Here is a 19,639-nt window from a genome sequence, read left to right on the forward strand (position 1 = left end):
GCAGGAGTGTACCCTTCCTCCAGGTATAGTCACTCACGGCTTCCTTTGGCTAGGAAAGGGAAATCCCCCAGCCCCTTGGTGCTTCCCAGGTGAGGCGATGTCCCACCTTGCTTCAGCTCACCCTCTGTGGGCTGCACCCACTGTCCAAGCAGTCCCAGTGAGATGAACCAGGTACTTTAGTTGGAAATGCAGAAATCACCCATCTTCTGTGTCCACCCTGCTGGGAGCTGTAGACTGGAGATGTTCCTATTCGGCCATCTTCAATTTATTTTTATTTTTATTTTTTGTGGAGACAGGGTCTCACTTTGTTGCCCAGGCTGGTCTTGAACTTCTGGGCTCAAGCAGTCCTCCTGCCTCTGCCTCCAAAGTGCTAGAACTAAAGGCCTGAGCCACCATGCCCAGCCCTCTTGAATGTTTTATAGTTTTCGTTATACAAGTCTTGTACTTCTTATTAAATTTATTCCTAAGTATTTAATTCTCTTTGGTGCTATTGTGAACACAATTTTCTTTATTTAATTTTTGGAGTTTTCTGAACAGAAAAACACAATTGATTTTCTGTATATTGATTAGCCTGTGACCTTGCTGAACTTGATTAATTCTGTTACACTATGATTTTTTGTTGTGGTTAGACCCTTACACAATCAAATGAGGTTAAAAAAAAATTGTCAAAGTGGTCCCAGACCAACAACAGGATGACAGTAGCCTTTGCCCATACAGAGATAGTTTAGTTTTTGTAGTCCTTTCCCATAGAGATTGTATGGCAGTAGCCAATTCTATGGCCTACTGCCATACAACCTGAACTGAAGTCCAGAAAGTTTAGGTGACTGGGCCACAGAGCTAATTACTGGTGGAGCCAAGAAGAGAAATTATATCCCTACCTCCTTGCCCACTAAGCTCCCCATTCCAGTGGGCTGCTTTCTGGTCCTTTTCCATGATTGGGCTTTAGCAGCTGTCATTTCCTCCAGTGTCCAAGAGTATTTTCTTGGCCTTCCAGTAAAGCTCCCTAAGTTGTCTGTGGCCCCCCTCAACTGCTAACTTGCCTACCTGATACACATTTTGAAAAGCAATCTAAATTCTAGAAATTGTCTCTCCTGCAAACAAACTACAGATTCCATTTAAAGCATTTCCTTGAGTCCAGAAAGTTCTGAGATTTTCCTGTTTTGGACTAGACTTCCAAAGGGCTTCATCTTAAATTGTATTTATTGACCTAATTGTTTACTGATCTTTAGAATTTAGAGTTTAGATTGGGAGGTCAAAATCGTAACTTTCTCAATTTTTTTGGCAAACTGATATGACGGCTGGAATCATCCAGAAAAAGTAGAGATCATTATATTTTCTTGAATATTCATTCAAGTTTCAATTTAATACTTAAACATTCATTTTCAAATAAAAATACTATGTCTTGTAGCTAGGAATACAAAGACTTGGTTATCCTTGTTGGAGTAATGATTCTCCTTTATCTGGGGAGGTCATCTCTGCAGTTGGGGACTGAAGGACTAGGAGATAGGAGATTGAAACTTAAAGAGGTAAAGGTCTGTCTTGGAATAAAACTAGTTATCAGTCACCACCAGACCGTCATGGCGGCTAGAATTCCAGAAACGGTGAATAGAATTTCATCTTCTATTTTGTCTTCATGGAATATATCTGTGAAGCAAAAAAGGATACTTTGAATATAACATGTATTGGGAGGCCAAGGCAGGCAGATCACAAGGTCAGGAGTTTGAGACCAACCTGGCCAGCATGGTGAAACCCCCATCTCTACTAAAAATACAAAAAAAAAAAAAAATTTGCCAGGCATGGTGGCATGCACCTGTAGTCCCAGCTACTTGGAAGGCTGAGGCAGAAGAATTGCTTGAACTCGGGCGGCGGAGATTGTAGTGAGCCAAGATCGCACCACTGCACTCCAGCCTGGGTGACAGAGCAAGACGCCATCTCAAAAAAAACCCAAAAAACAAAACAACAAAAAAGCATGTAAAGTATTTTACTAGCTGTTGTAGACACTGTGTGTCTTGTTAATATTCATTCAATTTCTTCCCCATTATGTATATTCTACCCAACAAGTTTGTGTGGAATAGACTGAGCTTTGTATTCAACTTGAGGGCTAAGTTTTGACTGATCAAGGTCAACTGGAAAAGCCCTTCTCTTTCCTTCATCCCTGGTCAGAATGATTTCATTAGCTCTTTCCCTTATCCTTTGCCGGAATGATTTCGTTAGCTCACAGCATTCCATGAATTGGTTCAGGGCTGTCCTCAATCAGGATGAAGTTCAAGACTCTCACCAAGGCAGTATGGTATACTATATATAAAACTGGAGCCTACTGAACATTTTTGCCCCTCTGCTAGACACCTTCTAAGATATCCCCCAATGGCTGTTGTCTCCTGGTATTCATGCCCTTGTATAATCCTCTCACCTTGAGTATGGGCTGGACCTAGTGACTAGTTTCTAACTAACAGAATATAGCAAATATATATAGCAAATATAGCAAAAGTGATGGGATGTCACTTCTGAGATTAGTTATTGATACAAAAAGACTGTGGCTTCCATCATGGGTATCCTCTCTCACTGGCTCACTCCGATGGAAGCCACGTGCCATGTTGTGAGGTGCACTCTAGAGAGGCCTATGGGCAAGGGATTAGGGGAGGTTTCTAGACAACAGTGAGAAACTAAGACCCTGAGTTCAACAGTCTATGAGGAGCGCGATCCTGCCAACAACCACATGAGTGAGCTTGAAGGAGATCTTCCATTCTAGCCTTCAGGTGACATCATAGCGCTGGCAGATAGCTTAACTGTAACATCAGGAAAGACCCTGAGCCAGAGGCTCCCAGTTCAGTTGCACCTAGATTCCTGACTCACAGAAACTGTGACATAAAAAATGTTTGTTACTTTAAACCACAAACAACTTTTTTTTTGTTTTGGAGAAATTTGTTAATAACAAAAGTTAACTAATATACCACAATAACAAAAGGTAGTTGGAAATGGATTTTTTTTCTGTTATTCACAACTGAAAGCATATTAATATACTAGGTAGTAATCTTGAGAAGGTTACTAGATATTAAAATCTCTAAACTCAAATGAATTTACCATGGCATACCAAAATAATGCAAACAAAAAAACTTCTATCCTTCTACTCACAACCATCTTCATTTCTCATATGGAAAATTATGTAATAAGGGCCATTCATTCATAATCCTTTATAATACTGACAAACTAATCTGGGCCAAGATTTACCTTTGATTACTTAAGCAAATGAACAATGTAAATAAATAATGAACATAGGGGAACTGTTAAGTCTACTTAAAACATCTACTGTTGAAAGTCCTTAAAACTACTTTAACACCATCTGTTTATATACAAGTTTAAAATATGCTAGTTAAAATGATTTTTAATTGGTATCTATTCATTACAGCAGGTTTAGAAGGACTTCTGGCTAGGCACTGTTTGCTCTCAGTCTGAAATAGAAACCTCTTTTTTTTTTTTTTTTTTTTTTTTGAGACAGGGTCTTGCTCTGGTGTCCAGGCTGGAGTGCAGTGGTGTGATCATGGCTCACTGCAGCCTCAACCTCCTGGGCTCAAGAAATCCTCCTGCCTCAGCCTCCCGAGTAGCTGGGATTACAGGCAGGTGCCACCTGTAGGCAACCATATCTGACTAATTTTTTTATTTTTTGTAGAGACAGGATCTCTACAAAACTGGGCAACTTTGTTGCCAGACTGGTCTTGAACTCCTGGGCTCAAGTGATCCTCCCACCTTGGCCTCCCAAAGTGCTGGAATTTTGGGCATAAGCTACTGCACCTGGCCAAGAAACCTTTCAAGATGTCATGGACTGAGGAGTATGAGTGGTTTAAACTCCAACCTCTCCATATTCTTTAAGGGCCTTTGAATGTTACGCTTATACAAACCAACCCAAGCTCACTCCTTCAGTAAAAGCCTTTGCTATATAGTGTCCTCAGAGTAGCAGGATCACTTGAAAAGACCATTGGGTATAAATTGGGGGGCAGTTACAGTGCTAATTCTTTTTTTTTTTTTTGAGACGGAGTTTTGCACCGTCACCCAGGCTGTAGTGCAGTGGCACAATCTTGGCTCACTGCGACCTCCACCTCCTGAGTTCAAGTGATTCTCCTGCCTCAGCCTCCCGAGTAGCTGGGATTACAGGCACCTGCCACCACACCCAGCTAATTTTTGTATTTTTAGTAGAGAAAGGGTTTCACCATGTTGGCCAGGCTGGTCTCAAAATCCTGACCTCAAGTGATCCGCCTGCCTCAGCCTCCCAAAGTGCTGGGATTACAGGCATTAGCCACTGCACGCCTGGTCTGGTATTCTTTCTTAATCACCAAAATCACCTCTTTCAAATATCCTTCCTGTATATTTAGAGATTTGATTAAAGATTGCTTTATAGGCGGTGGCTCACACTTGTAATCCCAGCATTTTGGGAGGCTAAGGTGGGCAGATCACGAGGTCAAGAGATCGAGACCATCCTGGCCAACATGGTGAAACCCCATGTCTACTAAAAATACAAAAATTAGCTGGGCGTGGTGGTGTGTGCCTGTAGTCCCAGCTACAGGGAGGCCGAGGCAGAAGAATTGCTTGAACTGGGAGGCAGGTGTTGCAGTGAGCTGAGATTGCGCCACTGCATTCCAGCCTGGCGACAGAGCAAGACTCCGTCTCAAAAAAAAAAAAAAAAAGATTGTTTTAGAAAAATTCAAATAATAAAAATAAATATTAAATGACAGACATCAAGTATGCTTCTGGGAAAGAGATAGGATTAGAGGCAGAGGTGAAGGGGGAATTTTCCTTTTATATTTATGTAATCTGTATTGCTTAATTTTTATTTTACAACATTTTGTATTGCTTTTATAATTTAAAAAAGGTTAAAAAAAGAAAATCTCCCTGAGAGAATCTCATTTGTAGCTTAGGATGAATTTCCTCAATTATAACATTAAATCAGTACCTATCTGAGCATGCACTTTGGGACTGTGTGAAATGGAAGGAATAGATGGAAAGTTATGATTAAGGCAGGACAAGGAAGGGAATATTCTGATGGGCAGTTCTGAAAGAGGAAAGGGTTTGGGATAGTAGGAGAGGACTGTGTATCTGGCAACAGGGTTAGGATTCAACAAAGTCAGACTTGTAAATTCACCTGCTTATCTGTACATGAAATGACTAAGGTATTGGCTGGGTAGGGGTGATTTCACTGAAAGGGGCAGTAGGATGAGGATGTTCACAATGGATCACTGCAGTAGCCGGGTTGAAGTAAACTGCTACTTCCTGGGAAGAAACTTATCAGATGGGACATGTGGGATAGCCTACCCTTGAGTATGAAACTGATAATGCGGAGTTTCCTGGACTGCAAAAAACAGAACTGTTGTAGCCTACAAGAGAGGAATTCAACAAATATGGGGCACAAAGTAAGTAGACGGGAAGTGACTGAGGCAGCTGAGAACTAAGGGATATCATGTCCTTCCTTAGCAAACTGAGGGCATCTTGAAGTCTGCACTTGGTTTTTACAATTTCCAATTAAAAAAAAAAAAAACGAATCCACATAGGCAACAAATGAAGAATAAAAACCCAAATAAAACACAATCCAACTTACCACTCTGGTAAACAGCTGGTTCTAAATATGCTGGTTAAACTTTCAAGGTCTTCATTCTTTAGATGTAATTCTTCAAGTAGCGTGTCTAGAAACCGTGTAAACACCATACCTTCCTGAGAATGTTTCTGAATGCCAAGAATTGGGGTCAGTCTGAAACAACCAAAAATACTAAATGCATATCCATGAAATGATAAGGGCAAAGGGACTCCTATCTTCAACATGGCAGAGAAAATTTTATGAGAATAATAATGTCTCTTTGATTTAACAAAACTCCCAGAGAGAAGGCTTTCCTAACAAAGGCAGAAGAGAAGTCTCAGGAAAAGACTGAAAGATCAAACATTAAGTATGAAAGAAATATAAAAGCCTAAATCTATAATATGTTTGTTCTTCTTCATGCCAGCAAAAACTACTAAAATTCTGCTCAGAAAATGAACTCTTTCCATTTGGGAAAGGGAGGTTACGAAAAGGAGTTTAGAGCTGAGAATTGTTTTAAAAACATACTTATATTAGATGTTTGGATTATATCACCTACAAAGACAATAGTAAACAAACAAGATTACCTCTTGAATGAAATTTTATTTGTTTTTTTTTTGAGGCAGAGTCTCGCTTCTGTTGTCTAGGCTGGAGTGCAGTGGCACAATCTCGGCTCACCGCAACTTCCACCTCCTGGGTTCAAGTGATTCTCCTGCCTCAGCCTCCCGAGTAGTTGGGATTATAGGCGCTCGCCACCATGCCCAGCTAATTTTCGTTTTTTTGGTAGAGACGGGGTTTCACTATGTTGGCCAGGCTGGTCTCTAACTCCTGGCCTCAGGCGATCCACCAGCCTCAGCCTCCCAAAGTGTTAGGATTACAGGCGTGAGCCACCGTGCCTGGTCAACATTTTTATATTTATTTATTTATTTATATTATTATTATTATTTTAAAATTTTTGGGGATAGAGTCTTGCTCTGTCACCCAGGCTGGAATGCAGTGGTGCAATCTCAGCTCACAGCAACCTCCCGGGTTCAAGCAATTCTCCTGCCTCAGCCTCCTGAGTAGCTGGGACTACAGGTGTGTGCCACCACGCCTGGCTAATTTTTGTATTTTTAGTAGAGATGGGGTTTCACCATGTTGGCCAGGCTGGTCTCGAACTCCTGACCTGAAGCAATATACCTGCCTTGGCCTCCCAAAGTGCTAGGATTACAAGCATGAGCCACCACGCCTGGCTAGCATTTTTCTTTTTAAAACACTAAATAAATGAATTACGTCTTGTAAGGCACTTCATACCAATTCTGTAAGAAACAATATGCTTTTTTCTCTAATCATTTCCAGTAAGTACTCCTAAAGATTGACTCTGCACAATGGAATTTTAAAAGTAAACTGAAATGTGATCAGTACATGATTTTTAAAAACTGAGCAATATCTATTCTAATTACAAAGATTAAAGACCCTGACTTCTCATAAATATATATATTTTTTTCTCTGGACAGTATGCGTCTCAGAGTTCTTACAAGTTACATTCCTAGAAAGCTTTTTGGGAGAAAAGTCTTTTCTCCCCAAATAGTTTTACGCTTCCCACAAAGCTCTTTCAGATATTTATTTAACCTGGGCATATTTAATAAAAATAAAATAACTCTCAAATTTAAATAAATAAAGCTCAAGAAATCAGAGCAGATCAGTTCCATAGTAGTCAGTGTGGAATGTAAGTGTTTTCTGAGAGGCAGATTTTTTTCCTTGCTTAGCCCATCCTATACGGAAAGTAGAAGTAAAAGGGAAATTTTGTCAGAATTGTCCAAATATGGCCAGGACTTCCAGAGGAGGTGGGAAATTCTCTATATCCCTGAAGTATTTTAGCAAGAACTGGAGATGAGATGACTGCAATAGTCCAATGAAATCCATAGAATTCTAACTGGGAAAATTGCTATTGTGCATTCCTTTACCATCTCTCCTGTATTTCTTTGCAGCTAGGGGATGGAGTACCAAGTTCTCAGACTTCATGAGCTTTGTCTGCACATATTCCCCAAAGGTAGTTCATACTGAGAAATAGGACTACCCAAGTATTCCAATGCCAAGCCCAAGCTGGGTATAGAGGTAAACCTAGAGTTGTGGCCAGCTTTTTTTCTGAGGCATTTTCCTGTAGATAAGGTAGAACCCAGAAGCTAACTCTAGCTTTTCCAATACTTAAGTGATATCAACATTTAAAATATAAGTTGCTACTTCCCCATAATAAGACCAAGAATAAGGGATGGGATAACACTGGCTAAAATAAAACCAAGAAGTCCAAGTCAGGCAGTTCAAATATGCCAACTCCATAGAAACCTAGCTTTTGTTTATACGTAAAGTGGTACTGGCCGGGCGCGATGGCTCATGCCTGTAATCCCAGCACTTTGGGAGGCCTAGGTGGGCGGATCATTTGAAGTCAGGAGTTCAAAACCAGCCTGGCCAACATGGTGAAACCCCATCTCTACTAAAAATAAAAAATAAAAAAAAAATTAGCCTGGTGTGGTGGTGGGCACCTGTAATCACAGCTACCCAGGAGGCTGAGGTAGGAGAATCACTTGAACCCAGGAGGCGGAAGTTGCAGTGAGCAGAGATCACACCGCTGCACTCCAGCCTGGGCAACAGAGTGAGACTCCATCTCAAAAACGAATGAATGAATGAATGAATGAATAAAGTGGTACTTATTCGACACATCCAAAACAACTTCTCTGACTTTCAAGGAGATTAGTATTTGGCTTATATGTGAAAATAAGGTTTTCTCAATTCCTTCTCAAAGTGCCATTAGTACTTAACCTAAATGTCCAAACTTAAACCTAAAATTATAAATAAATGGTGACTACCAGATTTCTCAATCTGTGTGCCTGTATGAAAATAGCAAATGTAAAGAGTTATTACAGAGAAACAGCTGTAAGAGCTGCCCCTCTATCAACTGCCTTAGTTACAAACTATTTTAGGAATAATAACACTTCTCTAGAGAACTTGTAAGGCTAAAATGATTCTATAAATTACTAAACCCAAAAATTAATAAAATTTCTGTTTATAAAGAAATCCTTGGATTAATGAGAAACTTTAGGTAGGAGGAAACAAACAAACACAAAAGGAGAGCAAGGACATAATCCCACTACATGTTCCTGAGCCTATGGCAAATATTGCTCATCAATCAGACATTCTTTTCTTAATGAGCTTGGACCTGCTTTGAGAATTCTCAAAACAGGACTCTGAACAACCGTTTCAACTGTTTAGGGCTGTCTCTTGAGATGAAACCTATTCCCTCCCAGTCTAACTACAAGCCCTAGAGGAACTATGTACACAACCCAATTCTTTTTTTTTTTTTTTTTTTTGAGACAAAGTTTCGCTCTGTCGATAGGCTAGAGTGCAGTGGCACGATCTTGGCTCACTGCAACCTCTGCCTCCCAGGTTCAAGCGATTCTCCTGCCTCAGCCTCCTGAGTAGCTGGACTACAGGCGTGTGCCAGCACGCCCAGTTGATGTTTGTATTTTCAGTAGAGAAGTGGTTTCATCATGTTGGCCAGGATGGTCTCGATCTCTTGACCTAGTGATCTACCCGCCTCGGCCTCCCAAAGTGCTGAGATTACAGGTGTGAGCCACCGCGCTGGGCCTACACAACCCAATTCTAATCCTAGCCCTGCCAGGAATGCTTGTATGACTTGGGGCAAGTTGCACCTCAAAGCCTTAGGGTTGATCTATAAAATGGGGCTGATAATACTAAAGTATCTTAAAAGATTATTACAAAATTCAAATGGGATACTGTAGAGGAATAACTCTTTTTATCAATTATAGTATTGGTTATATTATCAACTAACATTTACCATGTGCTACTTATGAGTACTTACCATGTACTATGTTCTAAACATGAATTATCTCCTTTAAATGTACGGAGATCCTAAGGGATGTAGTTGTCACCTCCATTTAACAGACAAGGAAATAAAGGCATAAAAAATAGAAGTATCTTCCCCAAGGTCACAAAGATAGTAAGTAGCAGGTTGGGGCTTTGAACCTAAACAATTTATCTCAAAAAGCCCAAATTCTTAGCTAATATGCTAGCTTTCATTCTTTGTAGGCTATAAAGTGCTATAAATTTAATTGTTACTTGCTTGACTTATGTGTACTGAGCCCTCAATGAACATGCAGAAGGAATAGAATGATTTAAATTTGCTTTAGAGAACTAGAGGACTACAGATGTAAAAATGGCAAGTAGTTGAGAGGCAGAAGGAAGTGCTGATAGAGAAATCACACAAAGTCTGGTGTCTGGTAGAGACAAGAATGTCAACTTGGGGCCTAGAGATTTCTACAGCAAGTCATCAAACAAATAGATAGCAATCCTCAGGCATCTGGAGACAGGATTTCCTGACTATTCTTAACACGTGACCCCTAACTGTTGCTGCATAATTATACTCTTGGAAAGTTTAGTCAGTAAGGAAATAAGATTTCCTTTAATCTTATTTATTCCCTTGTATTTCCCTTTTAATCTTTAACTAAAAAGACTCCTCCCCCACCAGTCCCTAACAGAATATAAATGATTATAGATCTATATAATATAGTTGTCTCTCAGTATCTGTCGGGGATTGGCTCCAGGACCTCCCATGGAAATCAAATTCTGAGGATGCCCAGGTCCTTGATACAAAATAGCATAGTATTTGCATATAACCTATGCACATCCTCCTGTATACTTTGAATCATTTCTACATTACTTACAACATCTAATACTATGTAAGTGTTATGTAAATAGTTATACTGTATTTTTAAGGGGAAAATGACAAGAAAAAATGTATGTGTTGAAAGCAGACACAGTTTTTTCTTTCCCTGAATAATTTTTTTTTTTTTTTTTTGAGACAGAGTCTCACTCTGTCACCCAGGGTGGAGTGCAATGGCGCTATCTTGGCTCACTGCAACCTCCGCCTCCTGGGTTCAAGCGGATTTTGGGCCTCTGCCTCCTGAGTGGCTGGGACTACAAGTGAGCGCCACCACGCCCATTTTTTTTTTTTTCTTTTTTGAGACAGAGTCTCACCCTGTCACCCACGCTGGGGTGCAGTGGCTCTATCTTGGCTGACTGCAACCTCTGCCTCTTGGGTTCAAGTAATTCTCCTGCCTTAGCCTCCTGAGTAGCTGGGATTATAGGTGTCCGCTACCACACCCAGCTAATTTTTGTATTTTTACTAGAGACGGGTTTTCACCATGTTGGCCAGACTGGTCTTCAACTCCTGACCTCAAATGATCTGCCCGCCTAGGCCTCCCAAAGTGCTGGGATTACAGGCTTGAGCCACTGCACCTGTCCAATTTTTTGTATTTTTAGTAGAGACAGGGTTTCACCACGTTGCCCAGGCTGGTCTTGAACTCCTGAGCTCAGGCAATCCACCTGCTTCAGCCTCCCAAAGTGCTAGTATTACAGGCGTGAGCCACTGCACTGGCCCTTTCCCTGAATATTTCTAATCTGTGGTTCGCTGAATCCACAGTTGCAGAACCCCTGTGTACAAAGAACTAACTGTATTAGCTTTCTAAGAGTTATAAGTTGAGAAATTATTTTTGGAATTAGGCGATGTATAAATGAATAAATACTGTAATAGTTCCTGTGTATTTCTAAATATTAATCCAGTGGACTACTTTTGGAGTCATGTAAAGTTTGTATTATTTTTAAGATGCTGAACCCTGAAAATCTGATGTATAATATAATTTTATGAATGATTCATTCAAGAGTATTATGATTTGCTTTTATTTCCAAAGTAATTTACATTCAAAATTGAATAAGGTCTATATATAATCTTTATGTTTTCAAGATTCATTTAACATGCTTTATTACTTAATAGCACAGATTCCTTGCCCCATCTACTTTATTTTTATTTATTAAATTTTATTTCAGTGGTTTTGGGGGAGCAGGTGGTTTTTGCTTACATAGATAAGATCTTTAGAGGTGATTTCTGAGATTCTGGTGCACCCGTCACCTGAGCAGTATACACTGTATCCAATGTGCAGTTTTTTTAATCCCTCCCTCCCTCTCACCCATCAACTTTATGTTTTATTACTTAATAGCAATTAACTACCTGCATGCTTTTCCAGTCTGCTGCTTACTGGGCATTTTCTGAATTCCATGTTATCTCTGTAGCAAGAGGCTCTGTCTCTCCTTGCATAGATGAATCAGAAGCGAGATTATAACATTTTATCCGCCTACTATGGTTTTGATCAACTATAAGAATTGGTCGTAGCTATTGCCAAAGATGCCACTAACTATTGGGATTCTTTTTAGGGCACATACTACCCTAATGATAGGTGTCATTGGAGTAACTCGAGTTTAGGACCTATCTGATGTAGAGGTCCAAGCACTGAGCTTGGAGATAAGGTTCTATTCAGAGTGTGCTTTTGTTAGTAGTAACCATGGAAGAGGACTTTGTAAACCACAAAGCACCTAGCAGCGCAGTCCCTATATGTGCATAGAACCAGGCCCAATGAAAAATGAACAGACTTAATACCAGAACTGTTCTTTTCATGGTCAATAATGACCTCCTAACTTCCACTTCTGAAAGCCTCGTCTGTGTTCTCTTCCTAGTTAACTGCAGTATTGGATGTTTCTGATCACTTCCTCCCTTCCTAGAATTCTCCTCCTCTTAGTCATGGTTTTTCTCCTACCCCTGATTCTTTATAATCTCTCTTGTTGGCTTCTCAATGTAATAGAATAGGTCAATGGACAACCTATGGTCCACAGGCCAAATTGGGCTTTCCATTTATTTCAAATATAGCCATAACCATTTATTTACATATTCCATAGTTGCTTTCCTGCTACAACAGCAGAATCAAGTAATTGCAACTGTAGTGCCAGCAAAGACAAACATATTTATGATCTAGTCCTTTACCAAAGTTTGCCAACCCCTGTGCTATTATATACAGCTTTAATTGTTATTTTTTGAGACCGAGTTTCGCTCTTGTCGCCCAGACTGGAGTGCAATGGTGCTATCTCTGCTCACTGCAACCTCCGCCTCCTGGGTTCAAGCAGTTCTTTAGCCTGAGTCCTGAGTAGCTGGGATTACAGGTGCACCACCACCACGCCTGGCTACTTTTTTTTTGTATTTTTAGTAGAGACAGGGTTTCACCATGTTGGCCAGGCTGCTCTTGAACTCCTGACCTCAGGTGATCCGCCCGCCCTGGCCTCCAAAAGTGCTAGGATTACAGGTGTGAGCCACTGTGCACGGCCTTACAGTTTTAATTTAAAATGAATAACTCAGTCATTAATGTAATGCTTTATATACTATCGCTCTGATGATTAGAGCAATTACAACAGGAGATGAGAAATCTAAAGGAACCATTTAGCTCTAGGATATTCACGGGCTGATCTATGAAAAATCTCTCCCATACTGTACCACTTACGGATGGAGGATACTTAGTAACCAAAATTATCTCATAAAAGTTCCAGCTGGAGAGAGTATTTTCCCTGGCTCATTCTATTCCAATCATACTGGCCAACCATATCTCAGTTTGTGCTGAGGTTAAATTTGCCCTCACTTTAGAGGCTTGCTTGGGGATATTCCCCCTCAGTTCTCTGCATGGTAGGATCCTTCATGTGATTCAGTTTTGTTTAATGTCAACTTTCCCTCTAAAATCCATCCTCAGTCTCACCTCTCTACTTCCTTTCTTTGCTTTTTCTCCATCATCATTAATAATTGTCTATTTGTTTGCTTGTCTATCTCCATCCAAAAGAATGTGAACATCATGAGGACAATGACTTCATATATTGTGTCCACTGTATCCTTTGTGCCTGTTACACTGTAGATCATCAATAATTACTTGTTGAAGGAAGAACTAGTTTAAGAGGACAATTATTTATTGTGATTACTGAAATGTTTTTCTCCTTCACAAAATTTTCCTCCTCTCATTTGAAAGATTGAGATGAGGCCTTGCTGTGTCGCTCAGGCTGTAGTGCAGTGGTGCGATCGTAGCTCACTGAAGCCTTGCACTCCCGGGATCAAGCAATCCTCCTGCCTCAGCCTTCAAAGTATTAATAGCTGGGACTACAGGCATGTGCCACCATACCCGGCTACTTTAAAAAAATTTTTTTTAGTGTCTTGCTATATTGCCCAGGCTGGTCTTGAACTCCTGGCCTCAAGCAATCCTCCTACCTCATCCTCCTGAGAGACTGGGATTATAGGTGTGAGCCACTGTGCTGGGCTCCCCTCCTTTCATTTTTAGAAGAATGGAGGAAACATTTTCTTCATGCCCCCTTCCCCAGGCCACACATTCTGCATCTTCCTGCCAGAATATTTCAGAACATCCATCAGTGAGGTGTGAGATGAGCTTTAAATTCATCAGGCATTAAATCATGACCTACCTCTTGTTACTGAAATTCCCTTCCTCACTTCCATTTGTCCTGGAATTCAGTGTTGTCTGGGAAGCTCTAAGACTGGCTAAGCATGAATAGTGCTATGTGCCACTGAGCAGGCTTAGGTGTTAGCTTTAATTCACTTCCAGAACTCCAAAGGAAACTGTAGAGCAAGGGGCTGGGCCTGGAGTGGTTGCTTGGTCCCTTTCTCAGGAACAAAAGTACTTAATTAAGCCTCACAGGTGAAATATGAAAGGAGAGGAAATTCTTTTCATTCTAAATGATATGAGATTTACTTGGCCAAGGGAAGAAGCAATTTAGGATATCTACATAAAGTTATTTTTAATTGGCAAATAAAATTGCATATATTTATGGAGTACAACATGACGTTTTGAAATATGTGTACATTGTGGAATGACTGCATCAAGCTAATTAACATATGCATTACCTCATATACTTATTTTTATGTGGTAGGAACACTTAAATCTATTGTTTTGATGATGATAATAATGGCTAATATTTATTGCTTTCTAGGTGTCAGATACTTCTTTTTGTTTTGCTTTGTTTTTCTGTTTTTTTTTTTTTTTTTTTTTTTTTTTTTTGAGACAGGGTCTCACTCTGTCACCCAGGGTGGAGTGCAGTAGTGCAATCAGAGCTCACTGCAGCCTCAATCTCCTGGCCTCAAGCAATACTTCCACATCAGCCTCCCAAAGTGCTGAGATTACAGGCATGAGCCACTGCACCTGGCCCAAGTTTTTTTTTAAGATTCCACATATAAGTGAGATTGTGCAGTATTTGTATTTGTGCCTGGCTTATTTCACTTAACCTAAGGTCCTCCGGATTCACCCATGTTGTCACAAATAACAGGATTTCCTTCTTTTTAAAGCTGAATATATGCCACTGTTTATATGTATATAATATATATACCATATTTTCTTTATTCATGTATCTGTTGATGGACACTTCGGCTGATTCTGTATCTTGGCTATTGTGAACAATGCTGCAATGAAAATGGGAGTGCAGATGTCTCTTTGACATACTGATTTCATTTCCTGTGGATCTATCTTATCTATCTATCCATCTAATAATATCTATCCAATAATAAAATATATATTTATTTATTTTATTATTTTTATTTATCTACCTACCTACCCACCCACCCACCCTTCAGTGGGATTGCTGGATTATATTGTAGGTATATACATATATTTTTTTGAGACAGAGACTCACTCTATTGCCCAGGCTGGAGTGCAATGGCATGATCTCAGCTCACTACAAACTCCACCTTCCAGGTTCAAGCGATTCTCTTGCCTCAGCCTCCTGAGTAGCTGGGATTACAGGCACACGCCACCACGCCTGGCTAATTTTTCTATTTTTAGTAGAGACAGGGTTTCATCATGTTGGCCAGGCTGATCTCGAACTCATGACCTCATGATCCACCCACCTCGGCCTCCCAAAGTTTACAGGCATGAGCCACAGTGCCTGGCCTATTTTTAATTTCTTGAGGAACCTCCACATTGTTCTCCATAATGGCTGTACTAATTTACACTCCCACTGACAATGTTCAAGGGTTCCCTTTTCCAGGTATCTTCACCAATGCTTGTTATCTATAGGTCTTTATTTCGGTGTAATTCTGGCTATCACTGTTCTTGCATGGAGTATATTTTTATTTTTTTTAGGTAAATGAGAATAGCAGAAAGCATCAGCAAAATGAAGACTCAACTGTTTTGGGGATTTATACTCCCTTTCAGTCTCCTTCTATTAAGAATTAAATGAGACCCAAAGCCCCCACTCCCGTGTTTTTTTTTTAAAGTCTCACCAAAGTAAGCAGAATAGACCCTTTCTTAATATAGTGATTTGGTCTCTTTTCACAAAACTGCTAATAAACTACCTTCATGATTTTGAAGGATGGAGATTCTACACTTCTATGTGTAGCATGCTGCAACAGTTAATAAACCCTAAATTCTAGACATTGTTTCTCATATATAATCTAAATGTCTCTTGCAGAATTTTATTTTCTTCTTCATGGAACTTTTGTGGGTGTTTTTGGTGGGGGGGTACAAAAGCTCTTGAAGTTACTCCTTCATATTCTTGAAAATGGTTCTCAGTTAATTCCAAGTCTTTTTAATCTTTCCTTATAGATGCCATCTCACTACTCCCTATTGGGATTGGTGTTTGCAGTGGTTTTCTTTCCTATACTCACTTCTAGCTTATCATTTTCCTAAAATGTAGTGCCCCATAATATAAATATTGTCCAAACTGTCCAAATTCAGTACTTCAAAATATAAAACAAAACATGTCCAACCCCACAGAAATATATCATAAAATAGGCTGGGCGCAGTGGCTCATGCCTGTAATCCCAGCACTTTGGGAGGCCGACGTGGGCGGATCACTTTTGGCCAGGAGTTCAAGACAAGCCTAGCCAACATGGTGAAACCCCCATCTCTACTAAAAATACAAAAATTAGCTGGGCATGGTGGCGCATGCCTGTAGTCCCAGCTACTTGGGAGGCTGAGGCACAAGAATCACTTGAACCCTGGAGGTGGAGGTTGCAGTAAGCCGAGATCGCGCCACTGCACTCCAGCCTGGGTGACAGAGCAAGACTCTTGTCTCACAAAAAGAGAAACATATAAAATAAAAATGTTTGCTTTCAGGTTATCTTTGAAGTACAATTGCAAGATCTTACCAAACACCTGCTTCCTCTTTTTTTTGTTAAATTGACTCCCCAGGCTCCTCTTTTCTCCTTATTCCTTTATCTGTGCAGTATAAATTATGATATACTAATTACTTACCTGTTTAATTTTTTCATTAATGAACAACTCCTACCCCATTATACAATGAAAGGGACTCAAGCCTCTATTCCAATCTTGCAACTTCTAATAGTGAATATCAAATAAAACCAGAATGGGAGTGGTGACTTACACCTGCAATCCCAGTGCATTGGGAGGCTGAGGTAGGAAGACTGTTTGAGGCCTGGAACTTGAGACCAGTCTGGGCAACAGAGCAAGACCCCATCTCTACTAAAAATAAAAAAATTAGTTGAGTGTGGAGGTGCACGCCTGAAGTCCCAACAAGAGGCTGAGGCGGGAGGATCGGTTTCCACAACTTGTAAACTTGACCCCAGGAGTTCAAGTTTACAGTGAGCTATGATCATGTCACTGTACTCCAACCTGGGTGAAACAGCGAGACAGACCTTGTCTCTAAAACATAAACAAAACAAACAAAACCCCATAATAACATGGTGGGCCCAAATAACTTCTGTGTAAATAAAAAACAGTAATTTATACTACAGCTGATATTTAATGTGTTTTATGCAGGAAATACTTATTAAAATAACCAGCAGAGAATGTGATTGGCTATAAGTAAAAACAAAAGATTTCTGTTGAAAGTTATTTCTTTCAAGTGCTTTTAAGTATGAATAAAAACCTCAAAAGGTGACACTTAAGATGGCTTAACACAGGCTATCTGCTGGTGAATGTAATTTGAAAACAACTCACATAATAAAAACTTACAATGTATAAATCACAAACAAGAGGAAACTGCTCATGAAACCTCTACCGATTGAAACCTCACTTCTGAAAAGACAGATATCCTTCTATAACAATTCTTTACCATATGGTAAGTGGCGTAACAACAAAAGCAAAAAGCCAAGTGTCAAACTGCATCTTATTGATAAGACCTTTATTTAGCTGACTGCTCCACATATGCTACACATCAAAAGGAAAGAATGTAAATCAGGTTAGGACAAGTACCCTCCATTTGTTATTACTGAGCTATCAAACAACATCTGGTTAACCGGAATTATTATATACAGTAGTAAGAAGAGTTTCCAAGTTTGGGCAAGATAACTGAATCGAGAGAGATTTTTAATTAAAAGTTGGCATTTTTATTAAAACCTTCTATCCAAGGATTTAGAGCTGTACAAACTCTTGACTAAACCTCAGAAGTAAGGTACCCATAATTTTGGAAGTCACCAGTTTGTATTCTGTCAACAGAAAAATATATATAAAGAGTTAAAGTTGTGGTTTATTGAGCAAGTGGAGCTAAACTGATGAATCTCTATGTTATTTATGTCATGGAGTACAATAAAAGTCAGTAACGAACTTGGATTTCTTTTTTTGAGACGGAGTCTTGCTCTGTCGCCCAGGCTAGAGTGCAGTGGCACGATCTCGCCTCACTGCAACCTCTGTCTCCTGGGTTCAAGCGATTCTCCTGCCTCAGCCTCCCGAGTAGCTGGCATTACAGGTGCCCACCACCATGCCTGGCTAATTTATATATTTTTATTAGAGATGGGGTTTCAGCGTGTTGGCCAGGCTGGTCTCGAACTCCTGACCTTGTGGTCCACCCACCTCAGCCTCCCAAAGTGCTGGGATTACAGGTGTGAGCCACCATGGCCAGCCGTGAACTTGGATTTTTAAGTGGCCTTCCCCATTCTGGTCCCTATTGTCTTGCTCACTGCACTCATACTGAACCACTGGAAACTCCATGCTGTAGCTCCACAATCTGAATTATCCTTTCCTGAATAATCCTAGGTGATATGTGTGAAGATCACATCAGGCACCTTCCTAAAATGATATAGCACAGATAGCCCCAAACCTGACTTTCAAAACTGGGCAGAAGTAATAACTCTCTCAAAGAAGGATTTTCCTGAGTGTTCATAATTTATTCCCAAATTTGCAAAATCAAACAAGTAGGCAGTTGTAAAACGACACGGAACAACACTCCTCATACTCAACATAATCTTACAGAATAAAGAGCTGTGAGAATGTCTATGTGAATAAAATGTCACCAGAAAGCATCCTTCTGTATGGTTTGGGGTTGGAGGAAGGGACAGGAAGTGAAAAGGCCACACACTTTTCTGTACCTATCAGATTTGAGAAATTACTGGGTTCATGCAGAGTTCTGCTGCAGTAGGGAAACCTGTTCTGCTGATTACCATGCATAAAGGTGATGAAGATGTAAAGATTGCTAAAAGATAACATTGGGCTTAAAAGAAAATTTTTTTAAACACTCACTGTCTCACCCTTCAGAAGTTAGGGCTGGGAAGGAGAAGGTAGGAAGACTATTTCTGTCAAACAGCCATACCTTCAATGTGTACATGCACAGGCACTATGTTTATCACTTTAACCAATTAAAAAAAAATGGGTATTATAATACCTGACACTTTGAAGGCTTACAATCGAACAAACGCAAAAGCCTTCTGGGATAGATGAGGCACTAATTAATAATGGGTTGGGTAAGTAAACAATCTAAAAGATGAGGTTTAACAGCTTAGTCTTATTTTAGAAGGCTATACGGTTATATTTGAGGAAATCACACTTAATTTTCCCAAATGTGTTTTAGGTGCAACCTATCCAGTCAGTTTCCTTTTGAGAGCTGAAGTACCTGAAGCTTTGGAGATGGTAAAGGAATTATCCAGGGTCATACGGGCTAAGAAGAGTGCTAAAAGTGGAGACCTTTATCACAAAGGTATCTTGTTTATTTGCTTATCTATCAAGCCCCAATATTTTCTTCCTGCATGACAGTAACAACTGTCACCTTACCCATATTTTATCTTCTTCTAAAACTTGAGTAGAGATTTTTCCCTTTTCTACAAGAACAAGTGGTAAATGATAAAGGATTAAACCAAAATACCTGTTTGCACACCCATAAAACCAAAATTGAAATGAAGAGCTGTGACCAGTAACACAAAGGGTCAAAATGTCACCTATTTTCAGAAATTGCAGGGCTCCATACAAACCCCAGACA

General features: G+C 40.0%; 1 protein-coding gene across 1 annotated transcript in view; it reads right to left on the reverse strand.

The window, feature by feature from the left end:
- Positions 1-488: 488 nt before the first annotated feature.
- RPAP2 (RNA polymerase II associated protein 2) overlaps positions 489-19,639 on the reverse strand; it is an 86,955-nt gene continuing 67,804 nt past the window's right edge. Inside the window, exons 12-13 of the mRNA XM_003260050.2 lie at positions 5,588-5,737; positions 489-1,644 (exon numbers count right to left, since the gene is read on the reverse strand). Of these exons, the coding sequence (XP_003260098.1) occupies position 1,644; positions 5,588-5,737 (151 nt within the window). The 3' untranslated portion in view covers positions 489-1,643. The remainder of the gene's footprint in view (positions 1,645-5,587; positions 5,738-19,639) is intronic.

The sequence above is a fragment of the Nomascus leucogenys genome, chromosome 12 (genome assembly GCF_006542625.1).
Source record: "Nomascus leucogenys isolate Asia chromosome 12, Asia_NLE_v1, whole genome shotgun sequence".
NCBI classification, from domain to species: Eukaryota; Metazoa; Chordata; class Mammalia; order Primates; family Hylobatidae; genus Nomascus; species Nomascus leucogenys.